Source organism: Schistocerca piceifrons, chromosome 5 (assembly GCF_021461385.2).
Source record: "Schistocerca piceifrons isolate TAMUIC-IGC-003096 chromosome 5, iqSchPice1.1, whole genome shotgun sequence".
NCBI classification, from domain to species: Eukaryota; Metazoa; Arthropoda; class Insecta; order Orthoptera; family Acrididae; genus Schistocerca; species Schistocerca piceifrons.
The window spans coordinates 494,845,001-494,869,502 of NC_060142.1; the positions used below are offsets into that span (position 1 = coordinate 494,845,001).

A 24,502-nucleotide genomic window follows, 5' to 3' on the forward strand; every position below is an offset into this window, starting at 1 on the left:
GTATATCAGGCTCTAGTGCACCAATTAGATGGGGAGAGGGCAGAGTGGTAGGGTGTAGGTGGTCTGTACCCTGTTCTTGAATCTTTGCATGGGTGTTCTTGATCCATTTCACATATTGGACATGCTCTTGGCATCATGCCACTAGTGGGGGATTCCCTGACTAACTTAGTTAATAGCCATTGTCTCTACTGACAAGATTATCATGTATCATTATTTCTTTAGTTTCTTTAACTATGCTTTTCTAATAGCTGCTGGCTTGGCATAACAACTTAGTGTTCTCAAAATCAAATATATGTACTATATTGAGGCGGTATTCTGCCAATGCCATTTTCTCTGTGTGTCACAGGCATCCACACCTAATGTTGTCCTCACAGTATTTCGAGATACAACAGTATGTTTGTCAGATGTACCGGTGCCCACATTCACATGGCATATGAAGTTTTGATGGGTCTTTTGCTTAACCAAGAGTCACTTTTAGCTTTGGTGGTGGTCAGAAGAAAGTTTTGATTTTGCATTTTCCAAGTAGCCTCACAATCTTGGTTGAAAGTGGCTCCATAGAGGGAAGAAAAATGAGTCTGTTGTCTCCTTCCTGTTCTTCCTGGTTTGCTGTGCCTTTTCTTAATTGGAAGACCACAGGATCCCCACAAGTCCCTGTGTTTTCCAGTCAACATGGAACACTGTGGAGTTGGCACCTCAAACTGCCCTCCTAAAACCAAGCACTTCTTCTACTATCTCAATGAGACATTTGTGGTGTAGGAGCCTCAGATTGGATGAGTTTATGCATTGCTTAAACAGTGTCCATCAAAACATTACTTACACAATGGAACAAGAAGAGAATGGATACCTTCCTTTCGTGGACGTCCTAATAAGGAAAAAGACACAGTTCACTAACCATGTAGTGTACAAGAAGTAGACCCATACAGACCTACATGAAATGAGTTCCAACCATCTGAAACAGAGGCATACTGTGTTAACCATGCTGGTACACAGGATGCATGCCATCTGTGAAGAAGAGCCAGCCACACCTAGAGGAAATGTTGCATCAAAAAGAATACAGTGAAGCACAAATTAGAAGGATATTCAACAAAAGAAAAGATACAACAAACCAGAAAGAAAACAAAAGAGCCAACAATTGGTTCAAATGGTTCAAATGGCTCTGAGCACTGTGGGACTTAACATCTGAGGTCATCAGTCCCCTGCCAAGAATTGCTTTGATTCCCTATATGGAGCAATTCCGAGCCAAGACCACGTGGCTGCTTGGAAAATGCGACACAAAAACCATCCTCTTACCAACGCTGTAGACAGAAAACATTCTTGGTTGTGAGGGACTCACTGACACTCCAATACATTAGGCAAATCAGCACTGTATTTCAAACTGCTGCAAGAAATACATGAGATGTATACATCTGGGAGACAGAGAAAAAAGCATTTGTAGTGTGCAACCTATATGAAGCACATATATTTGGTTTTGGGAACACCAATTTGTTGTGCTCAACCAGTAACGATTAGGGAAGCATTATTAAGGACTCTGTAAACACAAGGACCTTCAAATATATTGTCAAGAGGGATGAAGGCTGTCAACCAATTTGGTGTGGGATCCCACATCTGTGGAATAGTGTTATGAATGTGCCCATGCGAGACAGGCCAAGAGTGCTGATACAGAGATTTGGGTGCAGTATCCAACCCACCACTGCAACACTGCTCCACTCTCATCCCTTCCTTGCCCATCAACAATGTCAGAATGGTTTACATAGCCATATGGAAGGGCCAGCCACACCACTAATATAAATATAGGGACAGCCACAGTATTTTGGCACTTCACTGGAAGATAATGATCATGACACTCTTCAAAATGTTGCAGAATCTGAACACTGACACCTTGCTGGAAACCCAAAAGCTTTTCATCTCACTTCTAGAATGTTCAGTAAATCTGTAAGGAAATTTGTGCTATATTGAATTCCCTAGTGTTTTCTTTCTGCAATAACTGGTGTTTCTGCTTACCTGAGTTGTTAGATTAACCAGAAAAGTGTGCAGTGTAACTGAACATAATTTAGCTTCAGCAGAGGAATGTTTATGATAACTGTTGTCATGTACATTACATACATATACAATATTAATAGAAGAAACAACATACATATTCAGCAATACTGTTGATGCTACGGTATAGGAATAGAAACAGTGGATTAAACAGCACAGTTGTTACAAGAGTTTCAAAGGAAATGAATCATATCTGCTGGAGTGTGGACTGAGTTCATGAGTCTGTTGTCTACATTGATTAACTGTAATAGTTTCACAGCTTTCTGTGAGGCCTCTGTATCTGGTGACATGATTTAAACATGACAAAAGTAGATATTTGCATGTTACACAACAATTAGTAGTTGTCTTTGTCTCAGCAGTTAATTTCAATGTGTAACTCTGCTAAGCGAAGTGTGCTTTTGGCTGGGATCTTAAGGGCTATAATGTTAAAAAAAAAAAAGCTTACTGTTAGAACCAGTTGTGCTAACATTGGCACCACACCGTGATCTGTAATAATAGCCAGATTCTCCTTATCCAGTGCTATTTTGGAAAGAGCAGCACATACACAGGCGAGGACATTAATATCGCTTGAACGAAGTAGGCTCACAATCAACTCCAGACCACCAACAAAACTTCTCACCATTTCTCCAGAATTCTAGGTACAAAAAGAAAAAAAGTTGAAGATCACTTAGTAACTGTATATTATGTTCAGTACATTATAAATGTAACAAGAATTCATAGTAATAGCTTTCATTATTCATCATATAAACAACTTCTAAAAATTTTGATAACTGAATTGTCGGTAACAAGATATTCATGATTTGTTCTCATTTGCTGAATAGACTTAAACATTTTAAGCTCCAAAGTAAGGCAAACAACAGTTGATGTACATGTGTTCAAAGCAATATGAGCATATGTAATTTGAATTTGTGGTATAATTCTTGTATTTTTCATGAAATAAATGCTGTGTTGATTATATGCGATAAATTAAAAACTCGTGTTAGCTTGTCTTTCGGTGTGATATCACTTGAGCCTTTCCACGTGTGAATCACAGATTGACTAAAAGCTAAGGCATGCCATTAGTTCCTCTGGATTCCTTCCGGATTCTGCAGAGGCTCATCTACAATGCTGTGGGCATGTTTAGTGTTACTGATCATATTTCATTGTGTCCCTTGACATTCTCTTTCACTCTGTATTGTCTTTAAATAAAATGTACTTGCAACTATAATGAGTTGTGTCATGTTGTATTGACTCTTCTTGTTTCAAGAGAAGGTTAAGTGGTTAAGGGCTCAGAATACTTTTACTGCACTTTATACATTGTGGATGTCCTCTTCTGACTATCACAGATTTTAATGCGCTGCCTTCATTTTCACATTTCAGGTTTGTGGACTACCACTCTTCTCCTAATTCATAAGAGAGAAAAAGCCTGCTCATCACATTGAAAAACTGAATCATCAAATTTGAAGTAAGGGGCTGTGGAGTCGTACACCGCACACTGTTAATCGTAGTTAGTAGAGAAGATGGAACATTGAGTCTGGACCAAAAGGCATATGCAAAAGAAATTTTAAATGAAACCTGAATGGAAAACATCATTCATAATAAATGCACAACTACAAAGTGATGCAGACAAGATAAGCAAACAAGATGCATTGAAATACAGAACCATGATTGAAAGTCTCCTGTATTTAGTAATGAGTATATTGTCTGTAGTTGTGGTCTTCAGTCCAAAGACTTGTTTAATGCAGGTCTCCAATCTACTTTATCATGAGTAAGTATCTTGGTCTCTGAATGGTTATGGCAACACCTGTCTACTTTAATCTATTTACTGCAGTCAATCCATCTTTTCTGTTTCAGTTTTCCCACTTCTCCCCATTATCAAAGTAATTATTCCTTGGTACCTCAGGATGCCTGCTTTTACTCAAATTGTGTCATATTATTTTTTTCTCTCTAATTAAATTCAGTATTTCTTCATTAGTTATCTTATCTGTCAACCTAATCCTCAGAAAACCTCTGTAGCACCACATTTTGAAGTCTTGTGTTCTCTTCTGGAATGTATTGCATGTCACCCACATTTCACTTCCATATAAGGCGGCACTCCAAAAATACTATCAGAAAATAATTCCTAACTACTAATGTACATTCACTCATGATGTGCGCAATTTCAGAGATCGTGCGTCCATACAGTTCACAGACCTGCTTATAAAGACCACTTGGGTTGGCACCCTGGTGCACTCTGGTGAGCCACCAAAGAAACAGTATTAGTTAAGTGATCACAAATGAGTGCTCAGCCTATTCTGTAATCTGTATTACTGTTGTCTAGTCAATGTGATTAGTACTACGCACAACCTGTACATCACTGTATCTTACGTGTTGCTCTGTAGAGTACTATGTTCCATAAATCATGTTTCTTCTCGTTACAGCAAACTTAGTGACAAGTGAGGGTTACATTTTCTCTGCATGTTAGTGTCAGTGGTAAGTCATCTGATAACCATCTTGGTGGAGGAAATACTCCAACATATCATTGCTTAGCAGCAAGCTTTCGTGGAACAACAGCAGGCTCTCACTACCGCTTTCACTGAAATGGCATATGTGTGTTCGTGGCAGGTTACTCTCCAGTCAATGCATCCATCACCCTTTCTGGCATATGATGTATCAGCTGAAGACTGGGACTCCTGTGGGACATGACTGTGCCAACATTTACAGGTTTTTTGCATGGTCGTTGCAAACCTGTGTAGTGTTCTATTTCTTTCCCGGCTTTTGCTGTGCACTTACCAGTTGTTGTACCAACTTGTGACTTTGCAAGAACTGCTCAGCTTGTCATTTGATGAAATGTGTAAGCTTCTCTCAACCTATTACTGTGACAGAACTGCAACACATGTAGAATTTTACCATTCTCAGAAACGCCCAAACCAGTCTTACACGGGTTGAGCCAGCGATGTAAATTTGTTGCTGGTACCTATCATGAAGCCTACACTCAAAACAGGATGCATGATATTATTATCTGTGTAGCTCTGGATAGGAAAGTCTGCAAAAAAGCATATCAATATGATAATCTGACACTTACATAAGTGCTCAATATAGCACAGTCCTTTGAAGTGTCAATGGCCGCAGGCGATCAGATTGCTGTGTGGGGGGAGATATTGGAAGTTGGTCAGTCAACCCCTGTTAGGCATGCTGCAAGTGTTCAGGATGAAGGGGAATCCATTGCAGCAATACAACCTTCAATTCAGTGTTACATGAGACAGTGTTGGTTATGACCACAGCAGCAACAGGCTGGTTTACATCAGCAGCTGCATGCTCCCTTCCATCTTCCCTGTACTGCTTCATCCAACATGAGTGTGCTGCATGCCCTAGATGTTGGATTGTTTGCAACAAGTGTCAAAAGGAAGGCCACATTGCATCAGTGTGTAACTCCTCTTTAAACGTGGTGGACACAGTAGTACTGATAGACATAAATTGCATATCTTTAGTGACTGTTTCCCCAGACAAATTGTTTATTGACTTGTGTATGTTTAATAAACCACTAAAATGCCTGTGGACACAGAAGCTGCAGTGACTTTAGTAAATGCACAAACTTACACGGCTTGGGTTCCCCTCCTCTCACACAGATTTCGCAGAAATTGCTCAGCTACAATCAACTGCGGATTCCAATCCTAGGTTATTTCTCTGCTCCTGTCTCTTACAAATCTGTTGTTCACCCTCTCATCAACTTCCTTGTTGTGGATCATTCCCATACTGTTTTTTGGCACAGCATGTGTGTGTTATGCTGCATGACTTTGACAAGGCCAAATCAGACAGTTTGATGTCACTCGATGTCATTCAGCCTATTTCTTCCAGTGAATGGTCTACATCATTCATCATCTTTAAGCAGGGGTGCTGACTTATAAAAAATATTGGGGGAGCCCATACTGGGGGTCTTTCTGCGGGAAATTTTCTAAATTTTAGATGAAAAATAGTGAGTTTTAAAGTTTTTTTTAAGCATTTTAGAGTCATATGATCAACATTAGAATCACAAAAACTGGACTCTCGATAACACAACACTCTGGAAAACTTGACACGCCTGACACATTTTTTGGCTTTGAAAAAAAGAAACAAAACATAAACACGCATGATATTTTCATAAAAAGCTAATTTAATTTACAATAATTATCATGCTTATAGACTATTACAGAGCAGTAAATATATAGCTCTGAAAAGGCTGAAATTATATTAAACAAATTCTAAACTATCATTAAAAGAATAAAACATAAAATATTGCTATCACACAGTAATAACACTTTGATTAATAAGCTTACTTTGAATAAGGCTCAGGCTTCATTAAATATAAATGATATCTAAAAGTTAATGCTTTAATACAGTTAAAAAAGTTAATACAGTAAGCCTAATGCTTTCAGTCAAAAAAGAGTGTAAATAGCGGGTTTTAATTGGGTGTTACACCCTAAAAATATTTAAGTATTTAAAAATAACTGATACAGTACTATAGTAATATAGTAATACAGTACTAAACTAGTACTAATATTTCAAAACTGAAAATTTGACAGTATGTACGTATTTAATTCTCCATTTTATAAAATTTTTTAATATTGCTCTAAATTCCATTATTAGGGCTAGGGTGTCTTTAGAAAGGTGCAAATGTCAACCATCTGACTGGATTGCTGAATCATCCAAAACATCTCAGTGGGCTTAAAGAACAGCCAAGTTGTTCAATCGCTTCTGTCCCATTGTTGATCGGAGATATGACTTCAGACGTCTAAGGGCGCTAAATGACCATTCTGCTGTTACTGTCATGATTAGAACTACTTGGAAAAGCTTAATGCACTTCACTACTTCACATAACATTTCTCCAACTGCAGGCTCTTGTCTAACGTACTTTCTCACATCACGCATGTTTTTTAAGACCAGTTGTTTTTTATTAGCGATATCGGCTAACATATTCAAATGTAAGCGCAGTCTCTCAATGTCTAGGTCATTTTTGGAAAACTCAATTGATTTTTCCAAATTTGTTCCACCTCTCTTTACTAAAAGCAAGCACTCTTGTTCAACTGCAATGACCTGTGTGAGTCCAGTTGAAGCAAACTGTTCAGTAATGCAAGATTGCACCATTTCACAAACTTCAGTGTAAACAGCTTTGTAGTATTCCTTTGGGGTTTTGAAAGTGTGCGGTGAGCTGACTTTGTTGTTTTCGTACTTCTTTGGTATACTTTGATTCCAAGGAAGTGAAGGATCATCAACTTGCGAAGGTTTTTCTTTTAAGCAAAATTTCCAAAAGTGTTCAAAACTATCATGCCTTCCATCAAATATACAAATCAAGCCCTCAATATTTTTTCCAGATCAGCAACACTTAGATGAGGGCACTGATTTTTTTCTTTGGCATCCTCTACTGGGTTCACTGCATGGCAATAAAGATGTAAAAAGAAATAAGTCTTGAATTGTAACATTGATTCGAGGTAGCCTGCACATTTGTAACCCGCCTCTGTTTTGCCCTCTGCAGAAAATGTTTCAAAAACTCTAGAAGTTCTTCAAAGTTTTTCAGTATTCTCAAGATACTAGAAGCTTGTATAGTTCATCGAGTCGGGCAAAGGGGTCGTAGACCAGCTTGGTCGTTGGCGCTCTCACAGTGTATACTTCTAAAAAGTCCCGTCAATTTGTTGGATTCCCTTATGGTGTTTATTAAGTCCTTGGCTAAAGCCATAATGTCCCTCATAGACATAAGATTGCAGAGACTGTCTACAACTGCCAAGTCTAAACTGTGAGCAGTGCAGCACATAATGTGCTTTTGGTTGTATATCCAAAACTGACGTTTTTACTCCTTTGAACTTACCTCTCATATTCGAGGCACCTCTTAAGTTATACATTTACAAATGAAGATGAGCAAAAACATCTTTTAAGATACTAAACAGAGTTTGGGATTCAGTGTTGGGGGTCTCATATAAGCTAATGAAGTCTTTGTTGACATATAAGGAATCATCGACTGTATGAATACAAAATGACACTTGTTTGTGAATTGAAGAATCACTTGTTTTGTCAACCATAATAGAAAAATGTTGTCTTCTTGATTGAAGCCAATACCTTTCCCAACACAGACTTTCCTAGTAGATCAATGATCTCATTTTGAATATTGTGGGATGTCCTCTTATACCCAATCATTAAACTCAGGTATGTCATTCTTTCGGAGTTCCAACAATTGAAAAAAACTTGAGTTTACATCTTTGTGCCCTGTAATTTCTAGTCCTTGTTGGCATAGAAAATGCATGGTAGTAAAAATTGTCTCAGGAGCTATACGGCCTTTCTTCATATCACTATCTAACTGTTCATTCAATTGGGAGGCCACACTTCGGTTAGTGATAGAGTTTAGTTTCAGAACACCTTCTTTATGTGTAAATCTATTTTAATGAAGATGGAATTTTTCCAGAGCTTTTTTCCAGTTAGGAAACCCGATGGAAGTAAATCCATCTTCTTTTTTTGAAGAAAATTGTAATAGATTTTTAGCATTCCCTCTTTGCAGGTTTTGCAAAAAACTTTTTTGTAGATGCTTCATATTCTAGCCATGTATATTTGATCGACCAAGACTTCTGAAATGATCTTCCCTAACCAGATTGTCCAGGTTTTGGTTATGAATGGTTCTCACCTGAAGACGATGGAGCAATTGACGACACAATAATTGTTGAAGGTTGACTTGCAGTATCATTAACTTTCAAGCACGCATTTTTGGTAACAAATTTATCTGTTGCAAAATTAATTCACAATACACTAAGAGACTAAAGTAAATGAATAAAATATAGTCATATAAAATAGTTCACTAAACACTAAAGTCGGATCACTAAACACGTCTGCAGCTTGCACTGAATGAAACTATTGACAGTGAATGACTGCGACAGCAAGGTGGACTTTATATAGCCGTGGTGTCATAATGTCTCAAAGCGTCAAGGCGATGTGAGGCGGAGGGTTCCAGGTGCTTCTGCTCCAGTCCTTTTGATGTCACCGTGGCCGCAACGCTGGTTCACCTGTACCAGACTTTACCCGAAGGTTCGCGCACTGGGACAAATTGTAAGTGTGCCCACAGCACCGTAACTCTGTTATGGTTCACACCACTCATTTTCAGTTAACCTGCTTACTACCATAATAATTATTTGTTTTAACTCATTAATGAATGTATTTTAAAAGATAACTATCATCAAACAAGGAAAATAAAAAATTCCAACATAATTTTGTGATTTTACAAAGCATAATATAACTAATAATTTTCTTAAATTATTCAGGGGGGGGGGGGCGGTGCCTGTGTCTTTAAGAAGCCGATGGGTAAGCATTGCCTCTATGATGACTTCAGTGTCACAATTAATGCACAGTCCATGATAGATACATATGCTTTGCCCTGCCATGACGAGTTGCTTGCAAAATTATCAGGTGGCCACTACTTTTCTTTCCAAGACTGATGATTTGTTGGAAGCATACCTCCAGCTTCCTTTGGATGAGGCCACTGTGCACCTTTTCATTGTCAATACACATTTTGGTATATGCCAAAATCAATGCTTGACTTTTGGTGTTGCCAGTATGCCCATAATTTTTCAGCATTTTTTTAGAACAGCTGACAGCCTCTGTGTCTAGGTGCATCAATTACCTTTAAAGTATCATTGTTTTGGGTTCTTCCACCGAAGGCCACCTTAGAAATCTCTGATTGCTGTTTTCTCTTTTGCAGTCTGCAGATCCCAAGTGCAATCTTACCAAATCTCAATTTTTTCAGTCATCAGTTGAGTACCTAGTTTTTGAAGTTTCTTGCGTAGGGGTCAAATTGTTGCGTCACTATGTTGATCCAGTTGTTGCTTTGCTGTGGCTGACATCCGTTAAGGAACTGCAGATGTAAAGTTAGGTACTACCATAAGATTTTTTCAAAAGCATCCACTCTTGCTCAGCCCCTGCAAGCACTTTTGCATAAAAATGTGCCTTTTTTTCTGTCACCAGCTTGTGACCGAGCATTCACTTTGCTTAAATCTAAGCTTCAATCTGCCCTGTGTCTGGCCACTTTTCAGTTGGGTCAGCATCTCATGTTTGCTACAGATGGCTTTCAGCATGGTCTTGGTGCAGTGTTGGTGCACAAATATGCAGACATGTCCGAATGACTCATTGCTTACACTTCTAAGACTTTAACTCGCATGCAGCAGCAGTATTCTCAGATTAAAAAGAAGACTTTAGTGATGGTGTTCACCATCAAGAAATTTCACGTCTTCTTATATGGTTATAAGTTCCATTTAGTCCTTGATTGCAGCAGTGGGCTCTCTTCCTCTCCTGTTATCATTATCAGATCCATTCCCAGCCAAAGGCACAGCACACTAATGCTGATATCTTATCTCACCTTCCAATCATGTTGGACCCACTGTTTGATCAGAATGAGTTGCTTTGTTTCTATTTAGATTTTGGGAACCAGAATGTGGTCAATGGTTCTCCCATCATTAGTGCCACGGTAGCATCAGCCTTCATCATGGACCCTGTACTTAGTTGGGTCCTCTCTTTTGTGCAGCACGTTGGTGGAAAAAACCCCCAAGTCATGCTTCAGATTCCTTGTGTAATTACTTCTCTCTCCAACATCACCTTTGTGTGTTTGACAGGGTTCTTTTGTTAGCCACGGAGGATGCTGCTCACCAGGTTGTGATTCCTTCTTCCTTACTCCCTAATGTACTGTTGCTTCTGTATGTTGCACATTGGGGGACACCTCACACCAAAGCTTTGGTCCACTGGCATGTGTATTGGCCAGGCAGAGATGGGGATGTTACATGGCTATTGCAACTTACAATCACTGTGTTCAGCAGTACTTGGTGCCACAGGCTTCTTTTCCCCCTGGCTGATGCCACAGCACCTATGGAAGCATCTGCATGTCAATTTTACTGGGACTTTCTAAATCAGTACTGAGTTATTGTAGTGGATGCCAATTCCAAGTCTTCCTATGTGGCACATCGTCTGTCCATGTCCGTTGCTGCCACTATTTCAGCCCCATCTAAGACTTTTGCAATTGAGTGACTTGAGTATACTGTCATTACTGACGACAGCCCCCAGTTTTCAAGAATCTGCATTTTTTGTCAGGCTAGTGGTGTTCACCATCTCACAGCACCTCCATTTCATCATCAATCTAATGACGACGCTGAATGCATGGTTCAGGCATCTCAAACTCAGATGTGGAAGTATGTATCCGGCAGGTCTCCTGAAGCTGCTTTAAGACCATTTTTATTTTTTTTATTTTGTACCATATCACTCCGGTGGGGAACAAGAGCCCAGTGGAGCTGCTACGTGGATGCCAACCATGGCCCCTCCTTCACCTGCTGTATCTGATGCTGCATGTGCCAGCGTCATTGGCTTCATGATGGTTCCAGCTGGGTACACCTGTCTGGCCTTGTGGTTTTTGTTGTGACAGTGCCACGATATTTAACAGTGCCGCTACGTCAGTACGCGAACATGGCGATAGAGGCGCTCTGCAACTCGGTTGAGCGCTGAAGAGCCACCTAGCTATGAACGGCGCCGGCCGCATGTCACGGCACGGCAGTCTAATGACAGATTCGGAATTGGTAGCATGTAACCTGCTATTGTTCTACGTTTGTATATCCATGCAATTTATTAGTGATTAAAGGTTATAACAGTTTTAGCTGTGGCCTTAACTGGGTTCCTGCTGGGGTTGGTGCCTGTGCATTTCCACACTCCTGAAGTGTGGGCATCCTGTCACTTTGACCAGCTACAGCTGCATGTGGCTGTTCCTCCCCTGCCACTGCAGCAGGGCATCACTGACTTGGGTTCCTGCCCCCCCCCCCCCCCCCCCCCACCCCTAATCCTTGACTGCCATTGTTGGTGCAGCCCCCACTGCATGTGATGTCTCTGTTGCTGGGTCCTGTGCGGTCATTGTCCCCAACGCCCTCACTGAGGCCTCTGGTGCCAACCACCAACCTTGACAGGAAATTTGCTATGGAAATGCTATCCCCAGCCCTGTCCTACAGCCTCTCATGAGAGGGAGATTGTGCACTAAACTGTACCCTCACCACTTCTGCCCCTACTCACTGGTGACTGCCCACCTGATGCTGCAGCAGCCGCTGATGTCAGGCGATGAAATAGAAGTCAGTGCCATCATCGGTGTTTTCCATGACTCATGATCTCACTGCCTTGTGAGGTCAGTGCTTTTTTTTTTATGATACCAGTGCTTCTTTGGTACCAACAGATGTTCGGTACCAGTGCTTTTCCGGTAGCTGTATTTTTTTTCTGTACCATGCATTTTTTCTGTACTGTGCAATTTTTCTGTACCACACATTTTTTCTGTACCATGCATTTTTCTGTGCCTAGTTGTTTTTATGTATGTATGCAGTTTATCCACCACCTAGAAGGGAGGAGTGATGTACCTTCACTCATGCATGACAAATGTGATTTTAGAGATTGCACGTCCTTACAGTTCAAAGGCCCCCTTATAGAGGCCACCTGATGAGCCGCCAAAGAACCAGTATTATTTAAGTGACTGAAAATAAGTGCTTGTCCTATTCTGTAACCTGTATTACTTTAGTCCAGTCGATGTATTCAGTGCCACACACAACTTTTACTTTATTGAATCTTACATCTTGCTCTGTAAAGAACTATTTTCCATAAATAATGTTTGTTCTTGCTGTAGCACTAGCTCCTACATGTATACTAAATGTTAACATATTTTTCTTTTTCAGAAAAACTTTTCTTTCGATTGGTAACCTGCATTTTATGCCCTTTTTACTCTTTTAATTGGTAGTTATTTTGGTGCACAAACAACAAGACTTGTCTACTTTTAGTGTTGAATCAGCATCACCTGATTTAATTCAACAACACACTATTAACCTTCATTTACTTTCACTGATGTTCACCTTATAACCTCCTTTCAAGATATTGTTTGTTTTGTCCAAGTAATGTACCAAGCCTTTTGTCACCTCTAACAGAATTACATCATTAGCAAATCTTAAAGTTTTTATTTCTCCTTCTGAAGCTTTAATTCCTTTCCTAAATTTCTCCTTGATTTCCTTTAGTGCTTGCTGTACACACAGATCGAGTAACATAGGGGATAAGCTACAACACTGTCTCAATGCCGTCTCAACTACTGCCTTTCTCTCATGCCTTAAGTCTTATGAATGTAATTTGACCCCCAATTTTAGCTTATTCAGTGGCATATTCCAGCCAGTTAAGTAGCAACCTACATCTACATTTACATCTATACTCTGCAAACCACTGTGAGGTGTATGGCAGAGGGTATGTCCACTGTACTAGTTGTTAGTGTTTCTTCCAATTCCATTCATGTATGGAGCACAGCAAGAATGATTGTTTGAATGCATCTGTGCATGCAGTGATTATTCTACTCTTATCTTCAAAATCCCAATGTGAGCAATATGTAGGAGGTTGTAGAATATTCCTACAGTAATCATTTAAAGTTGGTTCCTGAAACTTTTTAGTAGACTTTTTTGTTATTGTTTACATCTATCTTCAAGAGTCTACCAGTTCAATTCCTTTAATATCTCTGTGATACTCTCCCACAGATTAAACAAACCTGTGACCATTCGTGCCGCTCTTCTCTGTATATGTTCAATATCCCCTGTTAGTCCTATCTGGTTGGGTCTCACATACTTGAGCAATATCCAAGAAAGAAACACTGGTAATGAGTGAAACATATGCTAAATTATTTGCAAGATCCTACAAATACTGCACTCAGCTGGTGCAAGACTGAAATGTATATCAATGCAAATTGGAAAGCTGACAAAAAATTGTATGACATTAGTAGATAGCTTACAATTTTTGGGAGTCCAGCCATAAGCTGAAGTGTGAGAAAACAGCAAAATGTTGCAGAGTTTGTTGCATCAAGTAGCACTTAGGAAAACTTAAGTGAATGGACAACCCTCTCAATGAAATTGATGAAGAGTTGATTCTGCTACATCCTATGAAGCTCCTTATCAATAAATGCTGTGTTAAGAAATCTGCTGTAATCACAAGGCTTAGGTAGGTACCAGTAATTTGGATGTAAAAATGTTCTTTGTGCAACACGAGGTGAAAACCAACAACTCAAGCTATATCACAAGTGAGAAAAATTATTATCTGACAAAGGTAATCAACAATCTTAGGATGAAAATCGGTTGGAAGTTAGTGAGTGTCAAGGACTGGGAGGGGGCTTTGATATTGACTATATCTTATTGTGTTCTTTGAGACACACTTTAGTAAAGTAATGCATTGTAAAATTAGTAATCATTAGCTATATATTGTCTCTAAACATGTACTTACAACTGTGGTGTGATGTATGATTTTATAAGAATTCTGCTTGTTTTAAGAGAAAAATAATTGGCCTAACACCTCTAGGAAAGTGGACATGGTTTCCAGTTTGCCTTAACACTGTCTTGTGGGGTTGTGGGTTGAATTCTTTTATGCCTGGTCAAAAATACAGTGCTTTGATTACATCTGAACTGTTAATACTCTGCACCAACAAACATTTTGGTCTTATACAGGCTCAGAAATTTATTTGCCTTTGTTATTGTCCTTACTGACTCAATCTCTTTCAATGAAATCTTCCCTTCATGATTATGGAAGCATACATTAGGAAACACGCCCTCTCATTCAGTCCTAACTGCTTGTGTCTTATGTCTCAGATTGGAATTTCTTAGAAGTTAGAATTAGTATTAATATTGTATGTACCTTAGCATTATGGATGCATGGACATAATGCCCAAGCAGCATTTGCTTGCACCCGAGGTGATGGATTCTTCAGCAAAGACCAGATGAGCCTCACGCCATCAAGTTCTTCAATGATTGCCATTGATTCCTTCTCATTAGCACACTCACCAAGCACAAGGGCAACGTTCTCCAGTAGTGACTGGTTAGTACTGTTCAGTAACTGCACTAGCAGAGGAATACCTTTGGCATTTCTCAGAACTTCTCGATTATGAGGAAATTTTGCACACTGGGCGAGCCCTCCGACAACATTTGTTAGCACCTGTTTTGACAAATATTTGGAGTGAGTAACAAACAAAAATGTAAAAAGAGAGGTTTCATTAAATTTTGTTTATAGTTTGGAAACTTTATGATTAGACTCTTTAAGGTAACTGAATAAGATGCTATTAATGATGATAATTATTTATAATACAAACTTGGCACATTACACAGTAAATCTAAAGCATTCAGAGGAGACAGATTCATACATACAAACACAAAAAATGAGGTGAGATACAAATATATCTATACATCGGGTGAACAGGTGGCACTACCTAGCGAAATGTAAAAAGCCGAAGAGTCACAGGAAATGTTAGTCAGCTTATTACTTGAGGATGTCTGTCTGGTGACATAACTCTTTCTGAAAGTGTTTTGTAGTCAGGAGATCCTCAGGTTATTTGACTGCCAGTATGTGCTAGTTCATTTAGCATTACCCAGGGTGCACGTGTTGTGTTATATTACGGACACGAACTAACCAGACCATCAGCCACATTGTTGAAGAGTGTTCCAGAAGAGCCTATAATGGGAGCCCCAATGACTTCCTGCTTGCAACTCCAGAGTCGATAGATTACATTAATAGACTTGATGTTTGTTTGTAATCCTTAAACTTTGTTATATTACTGATGTTTGTTTGCAATTATTAACATTTGTTATAGTAGTGATTTGTCTGTTTCTTTCTTATGTGTCTGTATTGCCATACGATAAATAAGTAATAACTTGAGGATGTAACGTCAAGTGATAAAAAATAATCAAAGGGTTCAAACCTAAATTAATGAGCTAGGCAATATTACAGGCTCTCCAGTAGAGAATATCCAAAGGTGTGTAGTTGAGTAGTTGAACATGAAATTAGTTTTTCATCTAAGAGAACTGACTTGCCAGTGAACCTGGTGTAAATAATGGAAGTTATGTAACTTCAGCTCCCTTCAGTAAGGAAAGTAGTCATTGTCATGACAGTAGTGGAGATAATACATCAGAGGTCTACTGGTCATTGAACAACAATTCCAGTTGGGATCAGACTCATATACTAGAGATGGAATTTTATGGAGGAAATGAAGTTAGAAATGAAAGCTATTGGGCATCAATTTCCACAGTTTAAACCTAAAGTTTCTGTGCATCCACTAGTTTTTTCTAAAGTATTTTCAAGGAGCTTTATCTTCCTCCTGGGATAAAAGTATAAGGTTTAAAACAAACAATGAAAAATCCAGGATGGAATGTGACAGTATTATGAAAAGGAAAGTTGCTGCTCACCCTATAGCAGAGATGCTGAGTTGCAGATAGGCAGAACAAAAAGACAATCTTTTTGTTGTGTCTATCTGTGATTCAGCATCTTCGCTATATGGTGAGTAGCAACTTTCCATTTCATAATAAAGTATAAGATTTATTATGTCATTTGGAGGAAGATGCTTCACAGTAGATGATATTAAATTTTAATACATTTAATGATGTTAAAGATCTCTCCAGAGCATTTGAGGCCAAGTATTAGTCTGACAATGCGCAAAGAAACCTGTGATTATAATTATTTGGCCCATAGAGATATATTGAAAACTGAGGCGTTTGTAGGAATTTTGTTGCGTACCATTTGGACCAAACTTTGTAGCTAGATAAGCTTGTGAGTGAGTTACATCTAAATGAACTGTTAATAACGTGGTTATCAGGTAAGGCATGAGTATGTTTAGTAGGTGAAAGGTGGACTCAAGACCAAACTCTATTAGAACTACTAGACCAATTCGATTATTTAAATAAGGCTAAAAATAAACTGAAAACTAGGATATCTAACTATGTACAAGTAAATAGTACTAGAAACAAGGTTATTAAAGGAAGAAGGAAGAGACAAAGGAAGAACACATTAATTACAGTGGGTATCAAACTCCAAATTAGTCAAGACACAGAAATATAAGGGGATGAAATGATCCACAATATCATAATTAAAATAGTAATGACAGTGATAATAATAATAATAATAATAATGTAATGGTAATCATCCTAATGGCAACATAAGTAACAGGAACCATGATAATCAGACTTGTGGCAACAAAGGGGGTTATAAGCCAGTAAGCAATAGGATGATAATCTCAGAGGTCACAGGGGATGTTCAAGCCATCATTTTGACGAGTACATTGCAAACTTAAAATTGTTTTAAAAATGCTTTTCTCAAATACCAAGATCATCAAGCTTTAGATGAGGAATTACTTATGTACAAAGACGAATGGGAGATGAATATCTGAAGATTATTAGTACAAGGGGGTTTTGAGACTCAGATGGTAGAGTTTCTTTGGAGATTGCTGGCCAAAACAGCTTATTGTTGAAAGAAATGTGGGAACAGAATAGAAGCAAATGGGAGATGTCCTTCTTTCCCAGTGAGCAATCTGCAGGTGGTAGGTTTAACTGGCACAAAAGGTAGAAGGACTGTTACTGGTGTTTAGAATTTCTGGAATAATGATACAACAGTAAATGCTGATTGTAACTGACATTAAGTTACCTGTGTTGTTAGATATGGATTGGATGATCAGCCACAGTGTATTATTAGACTTACCATGAGGGTCATGCTCATACATGTCCATGACCAGCCGGTCTGAGTTAGGTTGAATAAGGGACAATTAAAAACTGATTCCATTGAGAAAATGAATAGTTACAAGATAAAGATGGAAAGAAATATAGAATTGATGGGTGAAGAAGATGCATTAGGAGTAATTAGAATTGATAGACATAACATATAGGATCCCAAAGAAAGCAGGTGTTGACAGATGTGAAAATTACCGAGCTATCAGCTTAATAAGTCACAGCTGCAAAATACTAACACGAATTCTTTACAGACGAATGGAAAAACTGGTAGAAGCCAACCTCGGGGAAGATCAGTTTGGATTCCGTAGAAACACTGGAACACGTGAGGCAATACTGACCTTACGACTTATCTTAGAAGAAAGATTAAGGAAAGGCAAACCTACGTTTCTAGCATTTGTAGACTTAGAGAAAGCTTTTGACAATGTTGACTGGAATACTCTCTTTCAAATTCTAAAGGTGGCACGGGTAAAATACAGGGAGCGAAAGGCTATTTACAATTTGTACAGAAACCAGATGGCAGTTATAAGAGTCGAGGGACATGAAAGGGAAGCAGTGGTTGGGAAGGGAGTAAGACAGGGTTGTAGCCTCTCCCCGATGTTGTTCAATCTGTATATTGAGCAAGCAGTAAAGGAAACAAAAGAAAAATTCGGAGTAGGTATTAAAATTCATGGAGAAGAAATAAAAACTTTGAGGTTCGCCGATGACATTGTAATTCTGTCAGAGACAGCCAAGGACTTGGAAGAGCAGTTGAATGGAATGGACAGTGTCTTGAAAGGAGGATATAAGATGAACATCAACAAAAGCAAAACAAGGATAATGGAATGTAGTCTAATTAAGTCGGGTGATGCTGAGGGAATTAGATTAGGAAATGAGGCACTTAAAGTAGTAAAGGAGTTTTGCTATTTGGGGAGCAAAATAACTGATGATGGTCGAAGTAGAGAGGATATAAAATGTAGGCTGGCAATGGCAAGGAAAGCGTTTCTGAAGAAGAGAAATTTGTTAACATCCAGTATTGATTTAAGTGTCAGGAAGTCATTTCTGAAAGTATTCGTATGGAGTGTAGCCATGTATGGAAGTGAAACATGGACGATAAATAGTTTGGACAAGAAGAGAATAGAAGCTTTCGAAATGTGGTGCTACAGAAGAATGCTGAAGATTAGATGGGTAGATCACATAACTAATGAGGAAGTATTGAATAGGATTGGGGAGAAGAGAAGTTTGTGGCACAACTTGACCAGAAGAAGGGATCGGTTGGTAGGACATGTTCTGAGGCATCAAGGGATCACCAATTTAGTATTGGAGGGCAGCGTGGAGGGTAAAAATCGTAGAGGGAGACCAAGAGATGAATACACTAAGCAGATTCAGAAGGATGTAGGTTGCAGTAGGTACTGGGAGATGAAAAAGCTTGCACAGGATAGAGTAGCATGGAGAGCTGCATCAAACCAGTCTCAGGACTGAAGACCACAACAACAACAACAACATATAGGAAGATCAGATCAAAGAGAAATGTGAGCCTGCTGCATGAACTGAAGCGGAAAGAAATTAGCTGGTAAAGGTACTGAGAAGAAATGAGAAACCTTTTAGTGATAAACTAGGGTAACTGAAGGATATGAATGCAAATCTGAGATAATGTCACAGATACCATTTTTCACGATACCATATCCATTGCTTTGAGCATACATGAAGTGGCAAGGAAAGAGATACATCATATGGTCAGATGGTAAATTGTAGAGCTATCTGATTGTCTATATTATTAACCTACAGTAGTCATGAGGAAATCTAATGGTGATATTAGATTAGTTCTTGGTGCTAGAATGTTGAATAAGATAAATGAAATTGAGAGAGATCCATCATTACCTATAGAAGAAACGTTGGTTAGGTTCCGCAACACTAAGTATTTAAGTATTGTAGATCTAATAGAAGGTAACTGGAAGGTTCCCTTGGCTGTGGAGTCTAGGAAGTATATGGATTTCATATTTGATGGAAGGTGTTATCAATATAAAGTTTCACCATTTGGACTTAACGTATCATTGGCTGCATTTATTTGTGCACTTGGTTTGGTATTATGGGATAAGTTCTTAGAGAAGGTATTTATTTATGTTGATGATTTTATGATTGTGACAGAGAACTGGGAAAAGCATATTATTACTGGAAGAATTCTTGGAAAGATTAACTGAAAATGGAATACTTATTACGTTTTCAAAAGTGCATTTTGGATGTTGTTAAATAAAGCTTCTGGGACATATGGCAAGCCAGCAAGCTATTAAGCCTGATCCCAAATGTATAGAGGCAATAAGAAACTTCCTCCACCTATTTAATAAGAGAGATAAGGATTTATCCATATGGCAAGTCTGTATTCCCAAAGTACATATCTGTAAATTAATATGTCGAATTCATAAAATTTCTGGACATTTTGAAATAAAAGGGATCAAAAGAATTATCAAGAAAGAGTTAAGAATATGTAAATAGAACCAACAAACTAAACACAGGATGTTGGGTATGAATGTTCAGTTATACCCTATAATACCATCACACCTTTGAGATTTATCTACAATTGACATTTTCAGACCATTACCTTGAAGAATAAGAGTAAGTGATATTGGTGTAAGCCTATTCCAGTTATGTAAATTTATATCTGGTCAAAGTAGGCAATAGTTAAACTGTAATTAGAATTTTGCAAATGGAATAATTGCCTAAACTAGAGTGCCCTAATCATTTGATCTCAGATAATGGAGCTCATTTACCTCTCAGGCTTCTAAAGAGTTTTTGACAGTATGTCAAGTAACTCAATACAGCATATTTTAATTGCCTCCAGACAAACCCTTTGGGAAGTGTGATGAGAGAATGAGGGTGTTTGGCTAGGACTTACTATTCCTCAAAGAGTTTTAAGTGAGATCCCTGATGACTGCACTGGGATAGCTCCCAGGGAAATAATTGCTGGTAAAATCGCAGGAGACAGGTAACTATATAAGACAAAAAAACCCTCAGGTGAAGGACTGGGAGGTATCAATAAATAATTTAGTAAACAGAAACCTGAAAAGAAGGGCATTAGCATGAATATTTAGATGAGGCCAGTGGACTGAACCTATTAATTTCAATGTTAATGAGAGAGTTTTCATCAGAAGCCCTGTATGAGGGACCTTTTGAGATAAAAGAAATACCTCATCCCACGATTGTAGTTGTAAAGAAGATAGGTACTGATAAAAATAGTAGGAAAGTATCATCTACATGATATAAGGAACTATTTGACTGTGCAGGTGCAGACTTTGACCATAAGTGATAATAATAAAGAGAAAAGGACTACAGAAGTAGACTATACATTAAATAATTTGTTTTCAGTCACAAATTATCTATTGGAAAGTGATATTATAACAATAGAGAATATTAAAAAGTTGCTAAATGTATGAAAAATACAAAAGTAAAGTACTTTCCCACCACAGTTGATGAATAAGATACCAGAAGATCACTGATAGCATTGTATTTGTGCAGTAATACGATACATTGAAAAACGAGGGTAAGGCAAAAAGTCAAGAAAAGTATGACCTGAAAGAAAAAAGAGCAGAAATATGTCAAAGTAAGATGGAAGTATGAGGTAGGAAGAACTGTAAGGAAAAGAATTTGAAGTTGAAGGTAGAATACCTTGAGAATACCAGAAGTATTATTTAGTGATGGTTTGATGAAGAGGGTATGAGAGATTGCTGGAAGCCTCCATCAAAGTCACACGGCACAAGGAAAAGCTGTAATGCTCAACAGAATTAAAAATTTTTTTGTTCTTGGGTTTGTATGGGTGATTATGTTGGTGTTCGCATGACAGAATAAATGTCTTCAATGGTGATAAATTTTGAGTAATTGAGAATTATGAGTTTGTTGTTGCATGTGTGTTTAGCAGGGTAAGTGCCTATTAAAGCTTTGTACTGGATGGGGGTACTCTCTCTTAAATTTTTCTGGATGAGAATATGTTTCTCATTATCTTTGAGACGAGCAGTTAATTGCATGGGTTAAATACCTGGTAAGGTCAGCATACGTGGTATGGTGATCACAACATGAAAGGTATATATACAGATGGAACAAGCAAGACATTAGGGTGACTCATGATGTGAAGAAGCAATGAATGCATCTTTCATCACACGTTATTTAAAGGTGAAATAAGTTAAAGAATATATGATTAAAACCTGTATGGCCTCTGGAACTTATCAGAAATAAATTGTAGAACAAAATTAAACAACAATTTGAAATAAGATGATTTTAGATTTGATAAAGAACTGAGAATCATTAAAAGGGAATAAAAGAAGCACAGCTTCTCAACCACCAAATCAGCCATTGGAGAAAATATGATATGAGTAAATGTCACTAGTTTGGATTTAAGTTAATTATTTTATTGTAACATTTGTAGAGAGAGAATTCCATCTCAGCTAGGTTAGGTGTGGATTTGTGATAAGTTAATGTGAGGAGGAGGTTCTGTAATGTGTCAAAACATTTTGTGCAGTACATTACAGATTAGTTGTCACCTCAATTCATTTTGGACAGATTTACATGCATTTGTATGGCTAAAACATGGATATTATAGAATAGTTTATTATGATGTTATATTTGTGCTGTATGTATATTGTTGTAGAGAAAGAGAAGTCGTGTAGAGGTGAGAAGCTGCCACTTCTGGTGGAACCAGTGATTCAGACTGGACAAGGTTTTGGGCAGCAAAGATAACATACGAGCAGCATCTGGCTGCTATTCCACATCATGTCAGCAGAAATAAAGAATTAAGCCAATGTTAGAAGCAGGGCATTAGTTGGGCTGGTAATCACCAGCACTCACTACTGGGAATTATAGAATTTCCCAAATAGTGTATCAGAAGGTCTAAAACCTGCAAATTTATTGCAGTATGGACTGGCTCTCAAAATATCAATCCTGTAGTTGTTTAAAAGTCTATAAATTTAATGAGTCTGTTAGATAACAGAAAATAATCTCATACAACACGCATAATACGGTGAGATGATAATATTGAGGAAAGATTTTTCTTTTTGCTACACATTACAAAGTAGTATAAAAAAATGTGCTTCACCAATGAATTAGTTCATCTGATTTTAACCATTGTCATCCTCTTGCACCAAATCAAGTTTAATGATAATCAGTAATAGTCAATACAATACCTCACTGCTCAGCAAAATGTAATCTGTTTTATGTTAATGAGACTTGCTGTATCTAGAATTAGTTTACATTTGAAAGAGAATCTTGATTACAAAAACAGTAGGTACTGTGACTTGTTAGGAGTCAGGTGTTATATATATGGCCACAAAATAAAAAGAAAAGTGAGTTTACTAAAGTGGTTCAAACAAAATAAATGTGATGAAACTGGTAAACCTGAAAGAAATACAGCAAAAATTTTGAATAGAGATAGTGATGGTGCCAAAAGTGCAGTGAAATGACTCGCCACAGTGGAAAGTGCAGTAAGTACCTCTACAAGCTCTGCAATAAATTGTGTAATGGGTTCATTCAGTGTCAACCACATCTCTGCGTCCTTGTTGGACCTCAGATCAGTGGAGTTATTTCAGTGCTGAGAATCAATCAATAAAGTTAACATAGGATGTAAGATACATTCAGAAGCAAATTTTATTCCTGATAGGCCTTAGGGACTTCACATTTTGCAGGAATGAATACAGGGAAAAATGTATTACTATGAAAGACAACAGATTTCAAAGAAAAAATTCACGATCATGAATTAAGTAAATCACGCATGTCAGAAATAGTAGAATCAAGCAAAAAGTAAAACTTAGGACAAGGAGTTACAGAAATGAAAAGAGAAAAGTTGAAACTGCTGTTCATGTTTTTAGAACAGCTTATAAAATTGCAAAATATCAGAGACCTTATACTGATATGCCATTTGATACAGATCTCCAGTCTCTTAATGGGCTCAGTATGGGAAGAATCCTTCACACAAATTTCTCTTGTACTAATATCACATCTCATTTCACTAAAAGTATGCATAAAGGGTCATGAAGCATATTGTAGACAACAAATGGGAAATGAGAATATTAATAAATGAATCTAGTACATTAAGCAAACAGGAGACACTAGTTATGTGTTTAAAATTTTTATGTGGAAAATGCTGACAACTGTCAAACTATGTTTTTAGATTTGACTTGACTAGAGTGGCACAGCTTCTAGTGTTACTACTGTCCTCTTTAAAAAAACTCAACTTCTTTGAAATGAGTGAAGAATACTTAAAAGAATGTCTTATATGTTTTTCGTTTGATGGTGTTTCAACAATGATACAGAGAAGCAGTGGTGTAGGGGTGGAACTTAAGACTGGCACTGCAGCAACAATAGACTATAGTTCAATTCTTTTATCTTGGCGGCTCGCACATGCCCGTCCAGACGCGGGAGACTGCTGCGTTGCCAGTTGCACACGACGCACGCGCCAATAGAAGCAGTGCCATAGTATAGCTAGTTTGCAAGCTTACGTTTAGGGGGGAGCGCGCAGTTCATGAAGTAAAGCCACCACGGCTGCATTAACCCTTTCGCTGTTACAAAGACGTGCTCCCTGCATTCCGCGCCGTGCGTGATTTTGTCACTGCACTGCTCACCTGTGTAGACACATGGTGTTCCCACTGCTTTGACGCACTTATCATTCGATTCCACAAAAACTATTTGGCCCAAAAATTAGATTTTTACATGTCTTCTTGACTGATACCTTCCCCCCATAAATGACTTAATTTTGTTTCGATGTTCAACGCAGTTATTATGCAGCATTAAATGTAGTAAACCATTGCACGAAATTTAGAAGAGTTTGCAGAGGTAGAAGTCCATAGCGTATATTTCCGTATGGTCGATTTTAGTTGCCACAATGTTGATAATGAAATGTGGACAAGATACCTAAATTTCATATAAAATTTACTGTATAACAATATCTCATTTAAGTACCACATAGGTGTCGTATGTAATATTGAGAAATATTCCGTCTTTCGCGA

At 38.1% G+C, this 24,502-nt stretch overlaps 1 protein-coding gene across 1 annotated transcript in view; it reads right to left on the minus strand.

Moving 5' to 3' along the window:
• The window catches only part of LOC124799106 (armadillo repeat-containing protein gudu), a 205,876-nt gene that overhangs the window by 57,295 nt on the left and 124,079 nt on the right, over positions 1 to 24,502 (minus strand). Inside the window, exons 8-9 of the mRNA XM_047262645.1 lie at positions 14,683 to 14,979; positions 2,483 to 2,671 (exon numbers count right to left, since the gene is read on the minus strand). Of these exons, the coding sequence (XP_047118601.1) occupies positions 2,483 to 2,671; positions 14,683 to 14,979 (486 nt within the window). The remainder of the gene's footprint in view (positions 1 to 2,482; positions 2,672 to 14,682; positions 14,980 to 24,502) is intronic.